The sequence below is a fragment of the Limulus polyphemus genome, unplaced genomic scaffold, assembly GCF_000517525.1.
Source record: "Limulus polyphemus unplaced genomic scaffold, Limulus_polyphemus-2.1.2 Scaffold2013, whole genome shotgun sequence".
NCBI lineage: Eukaryota > Metazoa > Arthropoda > Merostomata > Xiphosura > Limulidae > Limulus > Limulus polyphemus.
The window spans coordinates 181147-202355 of NW_013667623.1; the positions used below are offsets into that span (position 1 = coordinate 181147).

General features: G+C 34.2%; 1 protein-coding gene across 1 annotated transcript; it reads right to left on the reverse strand.

Moving 5' to 3' along the window:
- Positions 1–2730: 2730 nt before the first annotated feature.
- On the reverse strand, positions 2731–15889 carry LOC106465653 (protein furry-like). The gene is given in 3 exon segments (XM_013925889.2): positions 2731–15478; positions 15481–15501; positions 15504–15889. Coding segments are annotated over 3 exon segments (8952 nt in total). The 5' UTR covers positions 15742–15889; the 3' UTR covers positions 2731–6785.
- Positions 15890–21209: the final 5320 nt, after the last annotated feature.

The window sequence follows — 21209 nt, forward strand, 5'->3', positions numbered from 1 at the left end:
AAAGAGTAGCCCAAGAGTTGGCGGTGGGTGGTGATGACTAGCTGCCTTCCCTAGCTGTCTTACACTGCTAAATTAGGGACGGCTAGCGCAGATAGCCCTCGTGTAGCTTTGCGCGAAATTCACAAAAACAAACAAACATTTATTAATTGATACAAAGGGAATTTTTTCATGGTTGTGATATCTGAAGACATCTTCCCTCAAAATGATACACCCTTTCTTTTGTTAGTTAATTCAGATGTTGGAACCTATTGTCAGAAGTAATTTAGAAAAGCAGTTGAAAATTTGGCATCTATTTAACAATTATCAGCATCATTCTTGTGGACAGTTTTCTTGCCTTATCAACTTGTACTGTTGTAGGTTTTTGATAAGGCTTTTGCTATTTTGAAAGAGGCCATTTCAGCTAGTGTTGTGTATCTTAAATGTCACAAAGCCTTTGAAAATTTATCATGTAATAGATTAGTTAGTATGTTCAGTACTTATAAGATTAATGCACAAGTATAAAAAGTGGACAGAAAAGTGAATTAGAGAATACAGAGAGTAAAAAATAGGCATACTTCAAATTAGGTAATTGTAATTACTGGGGCCCAACATGTATGAGGTCTCTTCGTTTATTACTTTGTGTAAGACATCTTGGATAATTATTTAAGTGGTAATATTTTCATATTCTCTGATGATACAGGATGTTGGAATGAACTTAATCTGGTTTTATTAAAGATGTTTCTCTTATTCAAAGTACTTTGACAGGCTTAGAATTGATACAGCTAAAATATTGAATACGAGTTTCAATACTGTGAAGTGTAAAGTTACATGTATGAACAAGTACTGCTTGAGGGAGAAAAACGTGTTCCATGACAAAAACATTATGAGGATTAATATGGGGTTCTTGATAAAACTTTAATTTTCTCCTGATCTTTAACTGTGAGGAAAAGACCAAACAGTTTTTTATTCTAATTATAGGAATTTTGAATTTAAAAGCAAGGTTACTAATATTATTTTACTCTAGGAAGAAGTTTATCAACATGTATGAAAAAGTGCAGAGATAAACTATTAGATCATTGCTTTTCAGTCTTTAATACACAAGGATATTTATTGATGGTGGTACATAGAATAACTCAAATATTTAATATATGCAAGTTTTCTGAGTAATTATACAAATTAAGTATCTTGCATTGTGGGACATAGAAGGTTTTGGTTTAGTGCATAGGCTAAAAATGATTATATTAAGTGATATCTGATATAAGTAGTTTAGGCTACAATGAGAGGCTTAGAATTCAGGCTTTGTTTTCTCTGAAGTACAGAAAAAGTATTATTCTTATTAGTCCATTTCATGAAAATGAAGAGTTGGAAATATGAAATTGAACATCAAGGACAATAGATTTCTTATCTTGTAAAGTATGTTAAAAACTTCTAATTTGTTTTGTATGATGATTTGTTGTGCTCAGTTAAATTTTATGAATGTGGAGAAAAAGTCACAATTTCAAAACTTGTGTTTAAAATTTTTTAAGTTCATTGAAGTTAAATTTTTTCATTCGTGTGATGATTGACCTCATATATGCCAGAAAAGTGCATTTACACTCCATTATATATATAAATACACTTGTCAAGTTAATAGACTGTTTGTAGAGTGCTATTTGATTAACAAGCATGACACTATCAATCTTTATAAAGAAATGCTTAGATTAGTTGGTGTGTTAGTAAATTCAATATATAATGTATGAAATGTAAAAAGGAGCAATCCACGAATGTAATCTGGACTGATCTCAAGTGAGGTCAGGCACCACATTCCTCAGGTCAGATGTAAAGCCTCGGGTAGTGATAAGCCAGGCGAGTAGCTTTGTTCCTCACTTACTTTTTTATATATATATATCTTCTTGTACAACAGTTATGTAAGACTGTAATTAATGTGTGTGTGTCATGTACTTTCATATAATGTTACATATCATCCATCACATTATTATTGCATTAAATAATTAACACTAATATGTTTTTATATTACTTTACATTGTACTTGAGTATTAGAAAAATTGTGGCTTTTTTTCCTATGACTTTTTTCTTCCTAGCCAAAATTGTGACTTTTTTCTTCCTAGCCAAAATTGTGACTTTTTTTCCATGTACTTTATTTCCGTCCACCACTTAAACGTGCAATTGTATATGGATGTAAATAGCTACATTAATCTTGAATTTTGTCATTTGGTTGCTTATTTCAATGGGTGAGGAATAAGTAATGCCAGTCAATCTACATTATATTACCTTGTTTTTAATGTTTGTAACTGAAAAGTTATGTAACTTGTACAATACTGAACATTATTAAGATGCACATTAATATTTTGTAGTGAGATAAATTGGTCAAATTTTATGATCAGTAATACTAACTCTTATCATGAAATATATTATCATGCTTCATTAAGAAAAATGAATCAGTCTGAAGTGAAATTTGTGATCTTTTCCAAGATCATAAGATTTTTAAACATTTAACAACTGCTTTATTTTATCATTTGAAGAATTTTTACATAACAAAAAATTCCAGTAACATTTATTAATATACATATATATTATTTTCACCACATATTTACTTATATTCAGCATATAAAAATTTGTGTACAAGTGTTCATTTATACAGTAAAAGGAGAAGCTTTGCATTACACAACTATTTTAACAGGACCGACAACTGCAAACAGTATTTATTTACAAAAAACAAAAAAAACAATAACTATATTATCATTAATGTAATTTACATGTAAAAGTTTACCTTCATAAGCATACATAAAGTTATAATCATACTATTCAAACATAGGTTTCTACACAACTGAAAAATGTTGGGATGAAAATTTATGTAAGTAGACATAGCGAGGCCCAGAATACAAACAAAGCTTAAATATATCCCTGTTTTACATAGTTTTTCTTGATTGATGTACATGTGTTTTTTGCTACATTGTAACCAAATAAAGTGTGCATATGGCAGTTATCTCCCTTGTATGTTTTACAAATATCTTGTGTAAATTCTTATGCAGTAATTATGACTAGAAGCAATTAAAAGAAAAATTAAGCTACTATATGACCAAACAGTCTCATTTAACATTTTAAAATTCAAATGGATACTATAATTCTTCAATAAAACAAATACATCACTTATTGTCTGAGCTTTTAGTTTTTGTATTTGTTTTTAAGTAGTACCCCAACTGTAAAATTAAATATTTTGTTGGGTACTACAATCACAATTAATTTTAGAGTTCTCAAACAAAAAAACTATTTCAAAGCAAGAACATATTTTACAGTTAAATAAATTTTTAAGTAAAAAAAAGTAGTTTCATATTTTTTTCTTTCTTTTTTGCTACACAGTGTATGCTTTTCATTATTAAATTTAATACTAGTACACCATTAATCAATGAGGATAAAAAAAACCTAAAAATCTTACACTGGCAACTACTATATCATACATGTCACACTTTCTAAGATTTATTTACAACTTTAAAGTGCTTTCAGTGTGTAAATATATGTTTAGTTTTTTTTATGATCATAGAAATTAAATTATTTCATTCATTCAATATTTGAAAATTTATACTTAATGTCAAAATTCTGAACAGACTAAAACTTAGACCACGATCTTTTCATTTAAACTTGTAATTACATCAAACAGTCTAATAAGTAATGAATGACTTACAGTTCACTGTTAAACAATTTTGTGGATTCTGTGAGAGAAAGTATTTTATGCCTTCTCACTACACTGGTGAATGTTTGAATGAAATACAGAGTGACTCTTGTATTAACTATAGCAAAAAAAACAAGTAATTTACAACTGAGTCAAAGAGAATAATGAATAAACTAATTAAGGATATTAAAATATTTGATACTATACAAGTCTGATTTGTTAACAATATGAAAACATGAAAATAAAGTCAGAAAAATTTAGAAACAAAATGTCTAAGTTGATTTGTAAAACCATAAAGTATAGGTACACGTTTAAACATTATATTAAAACCTTAAATTATGGTAAGAACAAAAAATACTGAGTTGCAAACACTAAAGCCTGTCACGTGTCTTATTCAGCTGAATATTTATTTTACACATTTCAACAGTACATAGTTTCATAAAAAACAATATACAAATTTTAACCACAATAGCATTGAGTTTTTCAAAGTAATTTTATAATTATTTTTTTTTTAATGGCTAATTTCATAAATAAACTATATAATCATGTCTTCTTAATTGAATATGATTCAAAAGGTCATGAAATATTATTTTACTGGTTAACATTTTAGCTTCAGGTACAAGTTGTTTTTAACTCATTGATAGTAACTACAAAGACTTAGAAGATTAAAAGTAGATAAAGCATGAAGATCAGAAAAGGTTTTCCTCAGGGTTTTAAATAAGGTCAAAGATCAGATGGAACCTCTATTTCTCTTCCATTTTTAGTATATCAGTAGAGTGGGCAACTGTATGAGGATTGCAGGGATGCCAATATGTTAATCTATTCCTATTTTTAATGGGGATAAGACAGAAGTTGCCCTGGAAATTATAGACAAGTTAGTCTTATTTGTGTAATGGGAGAAATTCTAGTCTCGTAAATAAACTTATACAAAATCATTTAGTGAAATATGATATCATAAATGAAGACCAATTTGAATTCACCAATGGGAAATCTATCCTAACTAACTTTATGAATTTGTTTTTTCAGGTTGATACTTGTTATCTGGAGAATTGAAAAAGTGGGAATAATATTTTAAATTTTTTTTTGAAAATTTGCCACACAGAAGGTTAGCTACAAAAATCACATTGGTAGGGGGTTGAGGAAAACTTATTACAGGGATCTTAAGGTTGACCAAAGAAATAAAAAGGCTTCTTGTTACTAGGAGAGTGCCTCAGGATTCAATGCCCAAACCTTGGCTTTTTTATTATTCATATTAATGATATTGATATGGACATAATTACAAAAGTTTGCTAATAACATTAAACTTTGGGTATTTCTTGCTTTATTGAGGATGTTGAGGTATTACATAATGACTTGTGTCAACTGGTAAGTTGGATAAACATTTGGTAAATTATGACCTTTAGTCATAATAAGTGCAAGGTAATGAACTTGGTTTAACACAATTTGGATTACACGTTTAACATAGACTGGAACCAACTCAAAGGAATGAGTGGTGAAAAGGATCTTAGCACAACAGTGGAAAAGTCATTGAGGCAACTCTCTGTTGTTAGTAGTAAAGCTAACAGAATTTTAGGGCATATTTATAGGTATACTGATTTCAAGTCAAAATAGTTCATTATCTCTATATAAATCAAATCACTTGTTAGATGTCACGTAGAGTAGGGTTTACAATTTTGGTCTCTTTATATAAGGAAAGATATTGACTTACTGGAAAGGGTTCAGGGTTGGATGGGTTATCTTAACCTATTTTCTCTTGAGAAATGGATGGTAAGAGGTGATCTTATTGAAATCTCAAGATTATCTGGAGGATTGATAAGATAAAGGGCTCCGATTTATTTGTGCTGTATTCCAAAAACAATAAGGCAAGAGGACACAAATTAAAGATTGACTGGCTGATGGAATGAATTGCTGTTGGCAGTAATGGAGACCAGCATGTTACAAAGATTAAGAGGAAAATATGATTTCCCTTAAAATGAAAGATGGGTTTAAATTTTTTACTTTGCTCAAGGATAGGTGTGCAAGAACAATCTTGAAGAATCATATGGTCCCTTATTATTCATTCATAAAGTATTATAAATAATAAAAAAGAAAACTTTTTTAATATATCATTATATACTTGAAACTTGAAATCTGTAAACTCTGGGAAGTTTGAAGTAGGACACCCTTTGTACCAAATTCAAAACTGACATGGGAATACTTATACAGATGTCCATAACAATGAGAGCTAACAAACTGTTCCTTCTAAAACAGCTTATGCCTAAAGTGAACCTATGGCTAAAACATTACATACTAAAAATATATTATTTTAGGCATTGAAATACTAACTTTCTACCATAATTTAAAATGTCAAAAAAGGAGAAAGACATTTGAATAATAAGCCAAAAATTTTCAGTCTGCACTACATTTATGTGACTGAATAAAATTAATTTTGTGGTTCACACAAATTTTAGCGGAAATATTAGACAAACAAGCTTTATATACTAATTCTGCTGTATGCCAGAAGAATCTTGAATCAAAACTGAACATTGGTGAACTTAGGCTTTAAATTTCCCAAAATAATGTTTTAATATATTAACAAAATACAGGATGATTTAAAGATAATATATATTTTACTTGAATATTTTCACCTAGAAACAATTGAAATACCAAAATAATCACAACTATTACATTTAAATATGTTTGAGATTGATGTACTTTTTTGGAAATTTTTTAAATTATACATAATGTATTTTTACAGAAGAAGAGAAAAGTTAAGAAGCCTTTTCCTAAATATAAACAATAAGTTATTTAAAAATGTAGCTCTGCTACTGAAAGGTTTAATAAGTCAATAATTTTGTGAAGAAACCAAAATGGAATAATGTTAATCTACAACAATATTCTGAAGAAAAACCTAATGATGAGAACAGACAACCTAATAATACCAATAGTTTTTTGAAATAAAATTGTGGTTTATAAGATAACACTATTAACTTTACTACCTGTAAAGTAGTAGTAATATTTAACAGACACTGTATTAAAATACTAACTAAATTACATACAAGCAACAAATTGAATGTACATCATTTTTAACCTGTTTTAATTATACTTGTACACATATAAACAAACAATATTTGTGTTTTTTAATTTCTGTAAGCACTCACAGCTCAGTTTTTTGTGTATTATTGTCTGAAGAATTGTGATCAGGACTTACACTATGTTCTAGACCATGAATTAATGAAGACAGGTGTAAACTGCAGTCCATTAACTGTCGGGAAACATCAGTTAGGTCATGATCAGTGTGTGTCATCACATAAATTCCACTTCTTTCCTCAGTGCGATGATGACAGTAAAGAGATAAGGCTACTTCTATTTCATCATCTTCAGCAGCATGAAAATAACTCCTGTAAGTGTGAAGATGTTTAATAACTTTGCTCCACATTCCTCCATGAAAAAATTCAAAAAGTTCATTTTCTGCTTCCTGTTGAGTCATTACTGTGGCTTCTATTTGACCTGGAGGAGACAAACGATCACTCTCTGTATCTTCCACAGCACGAAGTAGATCAGACTTGATGGAAGTAAATTCTTCTGATAAATCAAGAACTTGAGTCTGTGTAACTGCAGAAGAAAGCTGAGATAAAAGTTTACAGAAGCTGTCCAGAAGTAGGATAAACTGGAAATGAAGTTTATAAAGAGCACGACACAAATCAACACGATTGTCGTCAAATGTACCTTCAGAAACAGACTCTCCAAGGTTTTCTAGTTTAACAATTGATTTTAAGTTATCCATACATTCTAAAACATGTTCCCATTTCTCAGAAAAAGTCTCCCAATGTTCCTGAATCTCCAAAACACAGAATTTGTGTCTTTCTAGTAGAAGACAGTTATTCAATGTCTCCATGTCAACAAACACAAATGGACATTCAACTTGATTGACTAATATGTCCAAAAATGCCAGAAACTGTGATCCAACAGATCTAAACAAGATTGAAGATGAAAAGAAATGGCATACATCCCGTGTCATATTTGCTGTTTTGCTTAAAGTTTCTTTTATCAAACGTCCCAATACTTGGTAAGTATTCACAGCTGTTGCACCACTAGAATCAGCCATCAAGGAGTGAACATGTGTGCGCCATTCCTCCTCTACATCATCAGCTGGAAGTTGAGTAACCACATGTGGTGCTATTGCAAGGGGTGAGAAACTTGGGGATGTATTGCTGAGAGTTACATCTCCATCACTTGCTAGACTCTGTGAAGATACAGAGGCAGGGCTCATTGGCCGCTGACTGTGATCCAGCAAGGGAAGTGATGAAGGAGGGAACACTAATCCAACACTACTGCTGGGAAGTTCTGGTGGAAGATCATCTAAGGGTGACACACTACCCATCTCATCATCTGATGATTCTTCTTTTCTTGGACTCAGGTTGGAGCTATTGGTGTGGTGCCGGACGTTTGGCTTGCTTGTTTCTCCTGAGCTTTCATAATTTGTCAATGATCTTCTTCGAACACCCCAGTTGAAATTATCCATATTCTCAGCTTCTTGACCTTCTAATTCATATTCCAAGAAATCAAAATCTTTAAATATGCCAAACTGCTGCTCTGAGTGTACACACTCATCAAGTTTGCTTTCTGCAGACATATCATTGTTGGTGCCTGATACTTCTTCTGTACTACTGCACATAGAGGACTGATGCTCCATAATATCACTACTTTGACTGAATATCACTGAAGGACTTTTGGGAAGTCCAACTCTCTGGCCACAACTTGTCAAGAGGTTAATAAAACGTTCTCGAGTACGAGCCTGTGATAGCCAAGGTCGTCTCCAACCAAACAGTGAACCATTTTCTGTAAAAGAATGATTGTGAGATAAGCTTCTGCGAGGCGATGCTGTAAGATTTTCTTCTTTGCTCTGAGTAGTAGCTTCTTCTTTTGCAGTAGCTTTAGCTTTATAAATTTGGCCAACTATAGGAGTCTGAGACACATCAAAAGAAAATTCCATGGTACGACCTGGTAACTCTCGTTTAGCTCCAAATTCTGATTCAGCAAATGACACACTAGATGCTATGCTGACACAATCAGCTGCAGCATTTGCCATATTTATAGGGGCTGGAGGAGCAGCCAGTATTGAAGAGCGAGTAACCACTAGTTTCAAAATCTTTGTAGCATCTTTTCCTTGTGGTCCTTCTACATGTTTTAAAATCACTCTTAGTAGATCTGCATTGATTGCTTGGGCAGCAGAATGAATATCCATGTAATGAAGCATGCAGTACAGAATGCTCAGCAAATGTTGGTTCAGAACAGATTGAGTTTTTTCAATTAGTTCAACCAAAAAAGACATCAAATTTATAAATATATTGCTGTAAGCATCATAAAGATACTTAACCACACACTTGGTCCACTGAAAATTCTCCTTACTAAAAGATCTTCTACTATACAATGTCATGACTGTTGCAAGATTTTCTAATTTCTTAGACTTTTCCATGCATACCTGAGCAATGTTCTCAGCACTTTTGATGCACACAGCATTAGGCTCATCATAGTTTTGTAACATGTATGGAAGAAATGCCATAACATGAAAAGGAAATCCAAGTGACTCTGATGGATCTATAACTGGTACATCTAAAACTTGAGTTAAACAGGCTAGTACTTCAATTGTAGGTTCAAAAGTTATTGTAGAAGAACATCCCTTCAGAAGTAGTGCATGAACCCCAGGAAAATTAGACCATTTCATCTGATTATATATTTTTTCTACCTTTTCGTGGCATTCACTTTTATCAAGGGGAAGTTTTTTCAGCACTTTTAATAGCAGTTTTAATGAAAGTAGAAATTCATGTTCATAATCTGATTCTAACAAACAAACAGCAATCCAAAAAAACTGTGCAAGAAGGCTTACTCTATCATCCTGAGAAAACTGCTCCTCAAGCATCTTGAGAGATTGAGCACTTCGAGATCTACCCAAACTATTTTGTTTAACTCTTATCTCTGTCTCTGTGCTACTTCTATTTCTTAGATCTTTAATTTCTACAGTAGGAGATTCTGGTATTCGTTTACCAGGATATGATACAGAATAAGATGTACTCCGATGATGTCCAGAACCCAGTCCTCCTTGGTTAACTAACATATGAGGAGCGCTTTTCCTATTATTTTCTTTTGTCAAGTTTGGTGTAGAGTTAAAAATTTCTTTGATAATATCACTAATCTTAAAAGCAGAATCTAGCGTTTCAACAGCTGCTTCCAATGTTAAAATTAATTCTGTCACATATCCTTGCATATCTTCCCCTTGTTCAGTTACTGTCTCTACTAGACGAGACAATATGTCAGTTAACATTCTAGACGTAACTGGGATCTTCAAAGCTCTAAAGATCTGAAGGGATCGTCCAGCATAATGTCGTGATGAACATGATAATGCCAACTGTAATGCTATTTGAGCCCAACGCTCTTCAATGCGTGCTAATGGAACTGATTCTTTAAAAACAAATACAACATGCTGAAGGAAAACTAGTAACTGGTCTGCACTTCGAATTGACCAAACTTTTGAAGTGATATCTTCATATGGCCAAAGAGGTTGTCCTTTTTTTGCTGCTAAAAATGCAATCATAGCCTTAATAATATCTTCTAAAGATGGTCCACTATCAACCAGAGATGATGCAACATGACTTCCCTCTGATATTGTTTCAGTTTTCTTATTGTGAAAATTTGACAGTGACTTAGAGCATGAAGTGTGTTCCTCAGGTGGAACTTGTTGAATTATTGTATTTTCACTATTACCTTTTTGGTATTCAATGAAATTATGCTCAAGCACATTTACTGGATGGAATGGAGAAAGCCCATAACCTAATTGGATTGTCTTATTACTCAAAAGTATTCTTGCTACTCCACAAAAATCACTATGTTTGGCCTGGATTAATAACAAATTAAGCAAAAGTTTCTTGCAGTGCTCATGAATAAGAAGTTTGGTATGATCCATTCCCAGAAATATGATATGAAGCATTAGAGGAATATGTGGTGACCAATCAATACTGATACCATCTGAAACTACATCTGTGATCAACAAAACTGCTAAGTTGCACCGATGAAAACCTGATATGGGTTGAGAACTTTCAGGTAGGAATTCAGTTAAAGGTGCATAGTAACCACCATATTCAGGCATTGGAAGAGGATGTGGTTGAGGAGTGTCTGGTTTTGTTAACTCTTCTTCACCATAGCGACAAAGAAGTATGAAATTATCCTCTTCAACTGAAGTTGAAATGATGTTTTGAGTCTCTCCTATGGTTAATGTTGCTCCATTATTTACAATTCTTCCCAGACTAGTGATACTTGGATCACTTGACAGGGAAGCTTCCGCACTACCTGTATCTTTTCTTAAGCTATCTCTATCTGACCCATCTTCAGTACTTCGCCGCTTTGTATGCAAAGTTCCTCGCTCAAGTTCTCCTTTTGAGCCCTCAAGATGTGTTCCACTACAAGTTCCATCATCAGAATGGTTACTACCTTTTCTTATGCTGGTAACTCTGAAAAATGGTGGTGTTTCAGTTCGTTCAATAAGGCAATTTAAAGTTTCAACCGTTTGTAGTTCACTCATCATCTCATCAAGTAAACGTTCTGGGCGAGCCCGAGCCATATACAATACTACTCGTTTAGCATATGATAACAAGTCATGTGGAGCTAGCCCTGTAATAATTAACAAATAACGAATGATAACCTTCAAGTTATTAGGCCAACAACTACAAAGTGCTGCCCAAAGGTTTTCAATCTCAGTAGGATGTTCATCTCCAAATTTTGCAGTTATGTAAAACAAATTATTTAAAACCATCTCTGTTGCTTCTCCAGATCCCCATCCATCTTTTTGGTCCACTGTCCCATCGTTATTACGTACTTCTCCGGAAAACTCTGAGAGTCTTGAGAACTGAGGCAATGAACTTGGCTGAGAAATATTAGGGTCAACAAGTTCCATATTGTACAACCAGGGAAGCAAATACTGCAAAAGATTCTGACATAAATTTGACCTAGCTGTTTGAAATCTGCAAGTTATTTCAGAAAAAATTGGCATGGTTAATTCTGGATGAAGGTGTGCCAACTGACGAGACAACTGAAGTTGTGAGCATGGATAATCCAAACAAAACATCAAACTCTGGTTCAAATGCTTTTTTCTACGTAGTGTTACTTCTTCACTACTATTAGCTATGTCTCCATGCACATCAATAGACAGTCCAAAGCTTTGAAAAAACCTCTGATAAAGAAGCTGGAGTAGTTGAAGTGCAGTTTCTTGAACATTTCTTCTTGGACAACCAGTATTCATTAATGTGACATTGATAATGGCTATGTAGTGGTCACAGGGGTACTCCCTGACACTAAAGATTGCAGACAATGCACTAAAACACCCATCAGCAACTTGCACATCACCAGTATAACATCTGTCCACAAGCCAATCCAGCAAAGACCCAGTGTCAGGATTAAATTCTAAAAGCAACACAACAGTTTCTTGCCCAAGTTGATAAAGTTTTTCTTCCTCAGAACCTAAAAGATTATCAAGCCATTTGTACACAGGACTTTCATCATTAAGGAAATTCACATCAAGAGATGGGCCACAACAAAGAACTGCAGACATTGCTTGCAGGGAGGAGAACTCAAAATCAGGACATAGCTGAATCTTTCGACTCCGCTTGTCATCAATGCCAAAAGGTGCTCCAAATCTGCCACTCCACACACCAAAAAGGAAAAACAAATTTTTTCTCAAGTCCCTACCTAAAAGATTTGTCCAGTTTTCCAAGGAAAAACTTTTAATTAATTTGTGTATGAAACCACAAAAATGATGTTTTATCTCTTGTACAATAGCAGATGCATCCTTATCATTCTCAGTCTCCAAATAAAGCCTTGCTCCATCAATATACTCTACAAATGTGGTACTAAGAGAACCTGCATCTCTGTCTAAAACACTGGGACTTACTCCAAACGTCCCATATTTAGCTATAATTTCCAAAACACGAGAGAGTTGAACTCTTAAAATATCTCTCCTTCGCCTCCTTCTCATATTTTCTTGTTTTCTGTCAATTGCTTCTCGAATGTAAGGCACTAACTCTTCCATTAAATCTTTGACAGCATGCTGATTTACATGTGACAACCCCAAAACTACGGCATCTCTCATATCTGCCTGTTCACTACGAAGAAGTGGTACTATTTGCTTAAACAAATTGGATGCATGAATTCCTCCACTGTTGGGAGAACGATTATCTGACCTTTCTGAGCCAATGCTATCTGGAGAAGAGCTCAAACTAAGGTCTGGAGAAAGATAACAAATTGAAGCACTGTTGTTAGGAGGAGCAACTCTGCATGCAAACATTAGATAGTTTCGCCACAAATTTAGATGCATATCTTTTTCATTTGGTGCTTTTTTCACAGTGGTAGTTCTCAAAAGAGATGCCCGGTTGTCATTAACAGGGTTTATATCCAAATAATTAAAAAGTGAAGTGATTCTAGCATAAATGACAGGCCAAGAGTGAGCTACAGCTAAGGAGCATTGTTTTAAGACACCATCTTGACTCATAAAGACCATCATACATGTACACCAGGCATCCATGTTTCCCAGGTTTGAAATATTTCCCTGGTTACTTGACTGCTTGTTCACACCTTCAAAAGAGCCATCTGGCACACAAGAAGACCATGCTTGAGTATTTCTCTCTGCCAACCATTGCAGGTCTGTACTTTGTGCTGAAGCAATAGCAGTTTTTTCATGTGAAGGAAGCAGTGGAAGACACTTCTCTATGGCTGAAGGACACATCCTGTCAATTACATCTGCTACAGTCTCCTCTCCTTTGTTTAACAGTGCAAGTGATTTCATTAGCATCTTTATTTCTTTTAGTATATGGGCACCTAACCTACGAGGTACAAAACGACAATTGCATAACATGACAAGTGCTAATGCCTCAGTTTGGTGAAGCACATTTGTTAAGTGTTCAGTTTTTGACTGCTCAATTGCTTCCCTTTTTGGTTTTATCTGAGGCTGAGCATTCAATGCATTTTTCCAGTTAGTTATAAATTGCAAAAGCATTCGTAAAGCATTATCTATTAGCTGAGGAAAAGTGTCATTTACTTCCCTAAGTACAAACTGAATAAATCCATATACAACATCCACCCTCCAATCAGGAAAATCTTGCATCATGTTTTGTAGAGACTGAAATGCCAAAGCTTTCAGCTCTTCATCCATATGAACAGTAAGTCGAGCAAGAAGATCAACTAGATCCTGGCGACTCATGCCATCAGGAATAAGCCTTGGTATAGCAGCCACACATGTGCGAAATAGGTCTATTTTTGGTTTTCTTTCTCCTGTAATCATATCATCAGGTTCTTTATTAACATTCTGAATGGTTGTCATCATCATAGGTCTTCCAAACTGAACATCAAGGGCACGCAAAATATCATCAAATGTTTTTCTAACATATGGGTAATACTGGTACATGCCAATACTTCGAGCAGTATCTTCAGTAAGCATTTTGTTCAAGAATGTTTTCTTTACACGCAGTGTATTTCCTGATGGTAAAACTCCTACTGTTCGTGGCATTGGTGGATCCCCCTCTTTTTGTTGCAGACTATCAGCCACCACTAAAAAAGATCGAAGTCCAATACTCATTCTTTCAGGTGTCAAGATTATTTTAATTGGTCGACCAACAGAGAGCAAATCAAACACAATTTCTTTCATTGCAAAATCTAAACGCTCCTGTGAAATAAACTGAATAATCTTAACAAAAATGTTAAGTGGTGTATCACGAGGAACAACAGCTTTAGATCCTTTAGGAAAGAGAGAATTTACGATACTTTGTAACCGGCTCTGTGTAGCAGTATTACTTTCACATTTAATTCGTATCATGTAGACCCAAAGAAGACGGTATAACGATTCAAGAGCAACACGTGACATCTTTGGATCCCGGTTTTTTAGATGAGATAGGCACATTGCTAAAAAGTAGTGCCAATTTTGTAAAAAAAAAGATTTCTGACTCACACACAAAAGACATGTTACAAGAGGGAACAAAGCTAAACTATGCTTCTTTTTAGTACACAAATCTAAAGTTTGTGAATACAATATTTCAACAAAATTTTTCAAACATGGTACATTCACTTCATTTTTGACACTAGCTGCTACTGGTACAAGGATTTCAACAAATAAACCAGCAAGGGCATGTTTGACATCTTTATCCTTAACTTCTAAAAAGTATGTGGCACACTCTTGCATGAATTGAAATGATGCTTCAAATTCTTCAATAGGAACCATTTTCACCCTAAAAAATTTCATTCCCATTAAAAGATTGATTATGCTGTGTGTTGTTATTGGGCTTGGTTCTTTACTTCGAAGTTCCTTTAGTTCTATAGTAAATCTCTTTTTTACGGACTGAAATCTAGACTGTGCTAAAACACCAATGACTTCTGCATATAAATCAGCTATAATATTAACATTCTGTGCATTGGGGCCTGTTTGAGCACTTTCCCTAAATCTAAAATGCCGAAATGCTAAGTTAATAATTTGGTTCACAAGATCTTCATGTCCTGGATGAACTGCAAATTGTTTCAAAACTTCAATAAGAACCAGGCAAAATATAAATTCTATAGCTAGGTCCCTTTTTTCTTGTAGGTAATCGTGTTCTGTTCTTTCAGCTGTTTCACCTTTTGACTTTGATGAGTCAGATCGAAATCTTTGCTCATATGCTTGTCCAGAATCAACACCCTGTCTGTCATACCATGCAAACAGTGTATGAAGCAGTGATGGCAGGCAATGTTCCGCAGCTGAACCTAGAGCACTCAATAACTGATCAAAAACACTATCTTCGCCTCTTTGAAGTAACTTTGATAATGGTTTTCCAATGGTTCAACAAGTACAGCTTCCGTTTTTTTTCTGCTTGAACAGTAAATTCAGCAAAAAGAGTTCTAAGAACAAATTCTCCTGGTTTTACGTCTATGTCTATTAATATAGAAGATGGAAAGGGTAACCGTTCTTTTTTTGTTCCCCAAGGTAGAACAACTTGTACAGCGCTAACGTTATTAATGGTACTGGTAGAGTGCTGTGTACCAGACACATGACTTTTACTTGCAACTGAATCACTATTAGTATTATTTTGTGAACTCATGGCGTTACGTTAATTCTTTCTCGTCTTTCAAAAACTTTAAAGTAATAACCCAAATCTACAATACAATATAGGATACCTTAGCTTTCATTCTTTACAATGAAACGCTTTACTTGAAATTACATTGTCTTCTTTGATTCCTAACGTTAAATTAATACCAAATATTAACATCAAAATGGTTGTATGCTGTCCTCTCGTGGAAATTATAGGAACAAAAAAATATAGAAATAATATAATATAATAATGTATTATTACAAATAAATTGCTACAATAAAACATACAAAACCCATTTTATTAAATTGCCTGAAGCTGAAGTGAAAATTAAAAACTTTTATCCCTGGTAAAAATAAACTCATCGAAAAAATAATTAAACATACTTGTACTTATCAAAAACTCCTGGCATTGATAAATATTGTAAAAGAATTATTCTCGAATGTCCTATATATTTTATATATTGTTAACAAAACAAATTTTTGCACATTGATAAAGATAAGAATTGTTTGTTTGTTTTTGAATTTTGCGCAAAGCTATACGAGGGCTATCTGCGCTAGCCGTCCCTAATTTAGCAGTGTAAGACTAGAGGGAAGACCACCCACCGCCAACTCTTGGACTATTCTTTTATCAACGAATAGTGGGATTGACCGTCACATTATAGTGCCCCCACGGCTGAAAGGGCGAGCATGCTTGGTGGAATGGGGATTCGAACCCGCGACCCGCAGATTGCGAATCGAGCTCCCTAACCATCTGGCTATGCCGGGCCATAAAGATAAGAAAAATTTTCGACAACTGTTATTGTTATAGTGACTACCCGCCCCTAGTGGCTCAGGTCTGAAGGCTTACGATGTTGAAAAGCGTGTTTCAGTATTCGTGGTGGAGACAACACAGATAGCCCACTGCGTAGCTTTGCACCATACGCTAACCAACCAACCCAATGACTACCCAGATATTACTGCTTAGTTGTAGTTACCACTTCATATGTTGAAAGTTATCTATTATTATAATAACTTGTTTAACTACTATTCTAATTTAGATACAAGTATTAACTTGAGAAAACAATTAAGTTCACCTTTAATTTCAAGGCATTAGTTAACATTATTTTGTAAGACGTTATCAAAATAAATGCTAAGCTTATAATAAACTTTAAAACATCTACTAACTCAAGGCTCCCGTCTTTTTACAACTTCATTTATTAGAGTTAACTAATATGCAACCGAAAACACAATTAATTTTGTAAAAGAACGTCAATGGATTCGTCCGAGAATTAACGTAAAGGTTTTCATTAGCCTACCATTCATAATCTCATCTTTTGATAAAACCCATTATGTGGCGTTGTCCTAAAACAAACAAGAAACTATGGTTTTCTAATTCAGAAAACAATTATCAAATCTTCTAACCATTAGGCTAATAAAAATCTTTAATTCATTTCACGATTTAATTTATTGGTGTTATTTTACGTAACTGTGCATTGAGAATGGACAATACAAACTGTTGAGAAAATGGTTGTTTTAAGTTTGTGAACGCTGCGTAACTCGACTAGAATAAGTTTGTTTGAAGTTAAGCACAAAGCTACACATTGGGCTATCTGAGCTCTGCCCACCACGGGTATCGAAACCCGGTTTCTAGCGTTGTGACTAGAATAAGCAGATACCGTATGATATGAATGGCATACCATGAATCTAGACAACAGTTGATTAGTTGTTCCCAAAAATTCCTGACGTTTGCATGAGATTTACAGCTCCCAGTGGACCTGATATGCGGCTTTGTGCTCAGCGCAGATATATCCTAGTATTCAAGGGAATATGTGGAAGAGTTGCATTCTAAAAACTTTGATGCATGTGAGTTTGCGTATGAAGAGATTGGTGAAGCGGTTGTTTACCAAAACACATGTTTAGAATGATTAATAACAGAAGGAAAGTTCTAGACTGGCGCTTTGATTTGACTAAGGTACTCGTCTGCAGTATATAAGCAACTCATTCTGGCTTCTCTGATGTATATTTTGTACGTATACAGCTAAATGAAGTGAAGAATGAGCTAAAATGATGTTAAAGAGCATGTCAAACAAGTCGATAAAGCTAAAATTCCATCTCACTGCTAAACCTCTTTAGAACTGGTTAATCTAGGTATCAAAGAAAGATGAGTATGATTACTTTGATTATGAGAGTACTTTGTTGTACAATCTAAATTCCGATTATGATGAGAAAGATATTGGCAGAGAGTGCCTAAAAGAAATAATGTAATAAATAATTACACTAAAAGAAATAATAGTGTAATAATATGTGAAATACACTAGTGTTTTTTTTACCTTTTTAGTCTAGACAGATGAGGTTTTTATCTAAGCCTCTCAAAACATGTCATGCATATGCATGAACGGACGTGGGTATAGCTTCGATGATAGTGATTAATTTTCGAATGCAGATAACTTCCAGTTGCCTTGGTAACTTACTATTCTAGGTCATGCCTCTTCGATGTTACTCAAAGCATTTTCATAGAAGAGATCGCTGCAGAGCTGTACAGACTGATAATCTATGTGGTTTCTGTAGAGCTTTAACTATGTGGAGCGTTTTGTGGTACCCTGAGGAAATATAATCTCTACTTTTGCTGATAGAATAACCAATGACGTATGTGTGTAGTCATTGTATTCTCCCATTGTTATCTAGATTTTCTACAGATTTACCTTCAGTACATATAAAATAAAAAGTTCCCCCAATCGAAAAACAGCACTGTCTCCTGTTTTAGTGTACTCATCCACCTTGATTGTTTTTTGTTTTTTTCTCTAAATAAAGATTCATTTCTCACGTTGTTTCGACATTGTCAGTGGTCTCCATTTTCAAATACGGTCATAATAAAAAATCCAGTTAATAATGCTGAACTTTTTGATCCATTCTTCCCATTTTGCATGTACGGTTACAATTCTTACCTGTAAGGTAAATCAGCGTACCTGGGAACACCACAGAGTAAAATACTAAGTTTAAATTTTGGCGTCATGACTAGCGAATTGTTTACTCTGGAGATATTTTCATTTTAAGCCACAGGTTGCTGTTGGTGAGGTTAAGCAAATCTCTCTCCAACATTCCAAAGCACAACTAGGAAATATCTGGACCATTTCCTTAAATGCTTCAAGCAGGTCACATATTGGAACTGATGGGCTGAAGAAAGCAGTGCAATGCCTAAAGTTGGGTTTGGACAGTACATCACTTGATTGATCAAGCACTTGGGCCTAGTTTAATGACTAATAAAGAGGTCCCACGGACAACATAGCTGATAATGCAAAAGATTTGCATCACTTACGTAGACGAATTTATTGAAGAAATACCAAGCCATTGATACAACATTCACCAGTGTGTTAAAGATATTTACACTGTAATGGATGAGTATCTATGGTGACTAGATTCGAGGTAGTAACACAAACAAATTACAAAAGCAGAAGAAGCCCAAAGCAGCTGCTACAAAGGCTTTTCTACTACCAGACTGCCCTCCTGAATTGTCTGCATCATAAAAAGCTTGTGTTCTGCAAAGGAATATCAAGCTGCAAACAAATCACGGTATTTAGATACAACTATACTGGATTCCAGTAAGCGTGAAAGTTTTCTAAGACTTCCCATGATGGTTTTGCTGGAGCAAGTGCCACTGATAGATCTCTCCAAGTGGCATTCTGAATAAGAGGACCAAAGCATCTGCTTTGGTTGTGGGATGGTAGGTTACTATCTAGTGTACTCTCTATATCTTGTTCCACAACGAAATAGAGAAAAATACAATAACGGCAACGTTTAAAGTAGGAAAATTTTGATTTTAATTATTACAATGTTCTGATCCCATGTATCAGGTCATCAGGTAAGAGTTAAAGTAGCTGATGAAGATTTGTTCTAGAAGCTCGAAACGTCATCCAGAAAACTTCCTAGAAAGATGCAGTCCATTAACAATGCTTTTCTAGTATGTCTTAGTCCTCTTTCCAAATATTTTCTGTTTTCCTTGCATTTGAAAACATATTTTCCCAATATTGACAAGCTATTACTTCTTTCCCTCTTTCCTGCTATCAGTAAATAAACCACTACATTTGCAAAACATATGTACATTTAATTTCCTTAATTATATTACACTATCTATAAACAAATCTCTCCCTTCTGTTCAAAACTTCTTTACACCAGGTAATCAGTACTTTCTCTGAAGATTTCAATCTTTGTTACCACTTCAACTAAATCTTTAGTCTTTTTATCACTTTCCACTGGAGCCCTATTTAATCACGTCAATTACCGTCGTTATCATACAAACTTCCTCTTGGGCTATACTTCTCTGACTGAATAGTAGGTATTGAAAATTTTTACTCATACAGTACGCCCACAGCTCCAAAGCTTGGAGAGCACTTTTGTGGCAATGGGATACGAAACAAGAACCTTTGGCTTCACAGTCCAGGTAAACTAAACCATAGTGACACACATGCACTATTTTCTGTTTAATTATATATAGTATTCTATAATGTAATGTTACCTTGGCAATTTGAATATTTATCATTGTTGGAGGAGGTTGTGCGTCTATCTTTCTTGTCTAAGTATTTTGTTGTGTAAGTGCTTTACAGGAGTAACAGGAAGTTATACATATCCACAATTGTTATGCATTATATTTATGTATACATAAGCTAAAAGTATAAGTTGGCTTGAGGACAAGCCTAATCTAAAGGGAAGAAGTACTTACTCTGCAAAGTACACTAATACTTTATTTTCGTTTTATTGAAGTAGGTGAACCTTTCTTGTTCACCTAAACTTTTTTCTCGCATACAAGTGTACAGCCATGTGTTTGAGTTTAACAACAGAGATCGTTTCTGGTATGTGGTGAAATAATGGATGTCTTTGTGGTATACTGTTATATGCCATTTTCCTTTAGTGGCACTTTCCTTCAGACCTCTACACTTCAATAGCCTTCCGTGTTCTCATCTGGATGATAAGGTATGGTAACTAGTTTATTTTTATGATGTCTGGCGACCACTGAAGAGACACCTAAAGTTTGGGTAGAAAGAAAACACTTTTGGTGTTCAGGATCCAGTGATTCTCTTTCAAATTGTATAGCAAATCATTTTGATGTGACGTAATGCTTGAGCAATGGAAAACTAATAGTAATTAATTTGGGCAACTTCCCAGATGATTTTAAGGTACTAGTAGATGGCATTACCAATATGCTAGAAGAAGGTACTATTGATGGTAAAACTTCAACAGTAGAAGGTTCTAATGTGATCTTGGCTTCTATCAGCAGCTGTGTGGAGGTGCTGATCTCTGGATCTGCTTAATTCTCCATGGACCTGATGATCATGGTTTTATATAATAAAATTAACACTGAGAACTCTAAATCAACTCAACCTTTAATAGGTCAGAGGACAATGTATGGCTAAAGCTTACAATAAATTAGGCTGCAACCAATCTTTTCTTTCGAAAAGGTTACTAAGTGTGATGTAGCATATGTGTTTCATTTTACTATATGAA